The sequence below is a fragment of the Elephantulus edwardii genome, unplaced genomic scaffold (genome assembly GCF_000299155.1).
Source record: "Elephantulus edwardii isolate Elephantulus edwardi_28Jun2011 unplaced genomic scaffold, EleEdw1.0 scaffold00272, whole genome shotgun sequence".
Classification (NCBI taxonomy): Eukaryota; Metazoa; Chordata; class Mammalia; order Macroscelidea; family Macroscelididae; genus Elephantulus; species Elephantulus edwardii.
In genome coordinates, this window is record NW_006400022.1 from 2,218,859 (window position 1) to 2,222,571 (window position 3,713).

The following is a 3,713-nucleotide window of genomic DNA, read 5'->3' on the forward strand; positions in this document are numbered from 1 at the left end:
AAGCGTCACAAATTTTGCTTCTCTAGAGAACCTAGCCTGGGACGGACAGGTACAAAAAAATAGCTTAATAATACGTCTCCTTTCTTATTTTGTGGAGCCCCCACTAGCTCCAGATGCTGTGACCTAGGTTAGACTAGTCTGTGAGCCCTGTTTGTTTACATTGTTTGCAGCCAAGAAGGATTATCCAGTCAGGTATGGACCTATCAGTGAAGCCTAATTTACCTCCTGCTGGCTTCATCACTTCCATATCCTCACATTGTGCCCCTCTGGTTTCTGGAAGAGTATTTCTAAGGGGTGGCAAATAATTCTTTGAAACTGTGCAGTGAAATTAGGAATTATCTCTAAGAAACCAAGCAATGTGTGTGCTGAACTATTCAATCACCATGTATTTATTATAACTTACTCTTTAACATTACAATAGCACTGTTTATTTCATTTTTATAATGTATTTCTGGAATATTCCCAAGCCCTTGTTCCCTGTTGGAAAAGAGGTAACATTTAAAATTAGCCACAAAACCCTAAGGGATGTTACTAAAAAAAAAAAAAAGTATGCCTGCCTTAAAGCTTGCAGTCATAGCAGATATAATTGACTAATATATCTATTGTTTCTTTGACTTTCAAAAGATAAATAAACACCAACATAAAACCAAAAAAACCTAGAGCATAGAGAAGTAAATAAAACATTTTAACCTTAAGCAAGATAAAAATAAATCAAGGAAAAATAGTCTGTTAACTAGAAACATAAAAATATTAATGAGACTTACTTTCACCAAAATAATGATGAAAACATAATAACCTACCAGCTGTATGTCCTAATGTGAATGGGAAAGTTTTCAACTTAGAATATCACATTATGCATGACATGTATATATTACTGTACTGATAAAAGAAGAGAACATGTAAAAATGTTAACATTTGTTTTTCTATTGTTCTAACAAAAAGATTTTGTTGAGGGAAAGAATTCTGAAGGCTCTTCTTTTTTTTGTCTGAAGATTTTAAAAGACAAAAAGAGGGAAAACCAGAGTTTTTACTATATAATATGCCAGTCTTGTCTAAGATGGCACAACAGCCTACATTTATCTTGGGCCTAGTGTGTGGTTTCCCAGTTCCTACAATTCTGCTTTCCATTTGCTGCTATAATGCAGGTCTCTAAGCAAAAATCAAGGGAAGATAGAAAATGTAGGCTGGTCAAAGGCAGCTAAACATGCATACCATGCATCCTTCAGCGACTCACCTTGATGAAGCTGCTCTCTGAGCTTCCTGGCCTATGTCAGCACCTCCAAGCAGACCTCCCCTAGAGACAGCTGAATATCTGCTGACTAGAAGGAAAGACTCACTGCAGCAGAAATCTTCCTTCTTAGAGAGAGGACAAAAGTGAGATACTAAGAAAGGAATACTGTGGCTGTGGTGCCGCAGGAAGGATATTTCTAGGGAAACTGAAGAATTAATTCTGGGACTCTGACAAATTAATCAAAAGGGAAACAACTTCTAGACATCTGAATTTCTAGGTATCTCTAGATATATCTAAAAGAAAAAAGATGTGGCTTTACATAGGGTCCAAATAGGAATGAGTTTGGCCAGGTCTCCGTTTTATAAACAGCTGGAATCATGGTGCAAAAAGAGTCATTGACAATAATAATACTCTGTAGTTCAAAGTGCACAGCATGTACTTTCTACTATCTCATTTGGTCCTTACTACAACCCTGTGAGGTAGGCAAGACAGGTATTATGATTCCCACTACACAGATGAGAAACTGAGGCTTTCGAAATTATAAGCAATAAAAACCTAAATGAGCAAACAAAGAACAGAACAACTGTCCCTGCTAAGATGGGCCCCAGGAGCTCGAGAAGTCTGGTCACATGGTGTGGTCTTTCTAACCCTATTCCATTCTCACATCTAACCCATTTTAGGGACACGCTCCCCATGTCCAAAACAATCAGAAAAAGTGAGTTAATTTAGCATTTCTCAAATCATGCTCAAAAGTGTGACGTTAAGGGGCCCACAACAAAATGAGCTCCTGAAAAAATTACAAGTCTCAAGTGCATGAAATGAACTCAAATTAGAATGAAAACATTCTCTGGAGAAACCTTTGAAATAGTTGACCAGTCAGAGTCCTAATTGCAGTATTGTCCATGGAGATTCTTATATTTAACATTTTAACACAAGTCAACAGTACGTCACCATTAGCAAAGGGAAAATGGTGGTTACAAAGAGGGAGGGGCAGAAGCTGTGACATCTGTGGGCTCTATAGTGATCAATTGGGATAAGTTTGGTTTTCCTGTAGGCCACTGTGATGCAGGTACCATGAGAGTTTGAAGCTAACGGCCATGTTGACCATTTGAAATGAGATTCTTATCAACTTCAAGACCATTTTTTAAACAGTCTATGTCTTTGCCCCTGGGAAACTCCTCTTCTGCATCATCATCCTCCTCTTCATCTTCATCCTCATCATCACTCCGCACATCTTGGATATTCTAGATAAAAGAAAAAATTAATTGTGACTGACAAAAATGCAGGAAGATATATCTGTTCTTTTGACAGTAACTTTGGGAGTCTACATTTTAGTCTAGAAGTATGCATTATACTATACAAAATACTTCCTCTGTGAAAAATCTGCACGAAAACATGACTTTTGAAAAGAACCAAAAAAATCAACATACACTCATTATGTACAATTCTACAAAAAGTACACCTGTTGGACATAATCAACACAATTTTCCCCACTGTTCCCTCCCCAACTCTAACTTGACATAGAAATTGAAGATTACATTGTTGTTGTTCTTATATACTGTTAAGTGGGAACTGACCCATACCTGACCCTCCAACAGGTTTTCAGAGGCAGTTAATCACATGGGAGGAGACTGCGCTTTCTTCTCCCTCAGAGCAGCAGATAGATTTGAACTATGTGCCTTTGGAATTGCACAGTTTCTTACCTCTAGGCCACTAGAGCTCCCTAAAACATTAATACTTTTCTCATAGGTCTTATTAAATAATTGTTGTTGTTTATTGTTAAGTGCCATTGAGTCATAGATGACTCATAGTGACCCTATGAACAAAAGACCTGAACATTTGTATAACTTTCATCATTTTTCCAAGTTCACAGGGTTTCCAGAGGCAAGTTATTTCAGAAGAGGATGCCCGTCCTGCTTCCAAGCTTGTTTTAATCAAGAAGCTCCACCAAACACTGTACACCATGGGTAATCATTATTGCATTTGACATATCATTGTCACAGGGTTCAGCATCACAGCAACCACGAGTTACCTCTGTACAGCAAATGGACACACCAGTGCTATACCACTTAGAAGAATGTTTGATCAAAAACAATTAAAACCAGGCCTGAGGGCCACAGATTAAAATCACCCACCTTTTAATTTGTAGCACAACTTTCTATCCATTAGGGCAACTGAATTCTCTCATTTTTTTTTTGTTGTTAACTGCCATTGAGTCACAGATGACTCATAGCGACCCTATGAACAAAAGACCTGAACAATTGTATAACTTTCATCATTTCTCCAATCTCATAGAGTTTCCAGAGGCAAGCTATTTCGAAAGTGGATGTCACTCCTGCTTCTGAGCTTAGCTATAAGTTCATTCTTTTGAACATCACACTTCCTAATTACAGTTGACTTATTTAAAAATAAAATGGCTCCCCTGCAGCTCTGACCCACGACCCCCATCTTCAGGTATTACATTGCTCCCCCCCGACCCGGT

The 3,713-nt window shown here is 38.0% G+C and overlaps 1 protein-coding gene across 1 annotated transcript in view; it reads right to left on the bottom strand.

The window, feature by feature from the left end:
- Positions 1–2,319: 2,319 nt before the first annotated feature.
- The window catches only part of CERS3 (ceramide synthase 3), a 185,713-nt gene continuing 184,319 nt past the window's right edge, over positions 2,320–3,713 (bottom strand). The window contains exon 10 of the mRNA XM_006900052.1: positions 2,320–2,475. Coding sequence (XP_006900114.1) covers positions 2,320–2,475 — 156 coding nt within the window. The remainder of the gene's footprint in view (positions 2,476–3,713) is intronic.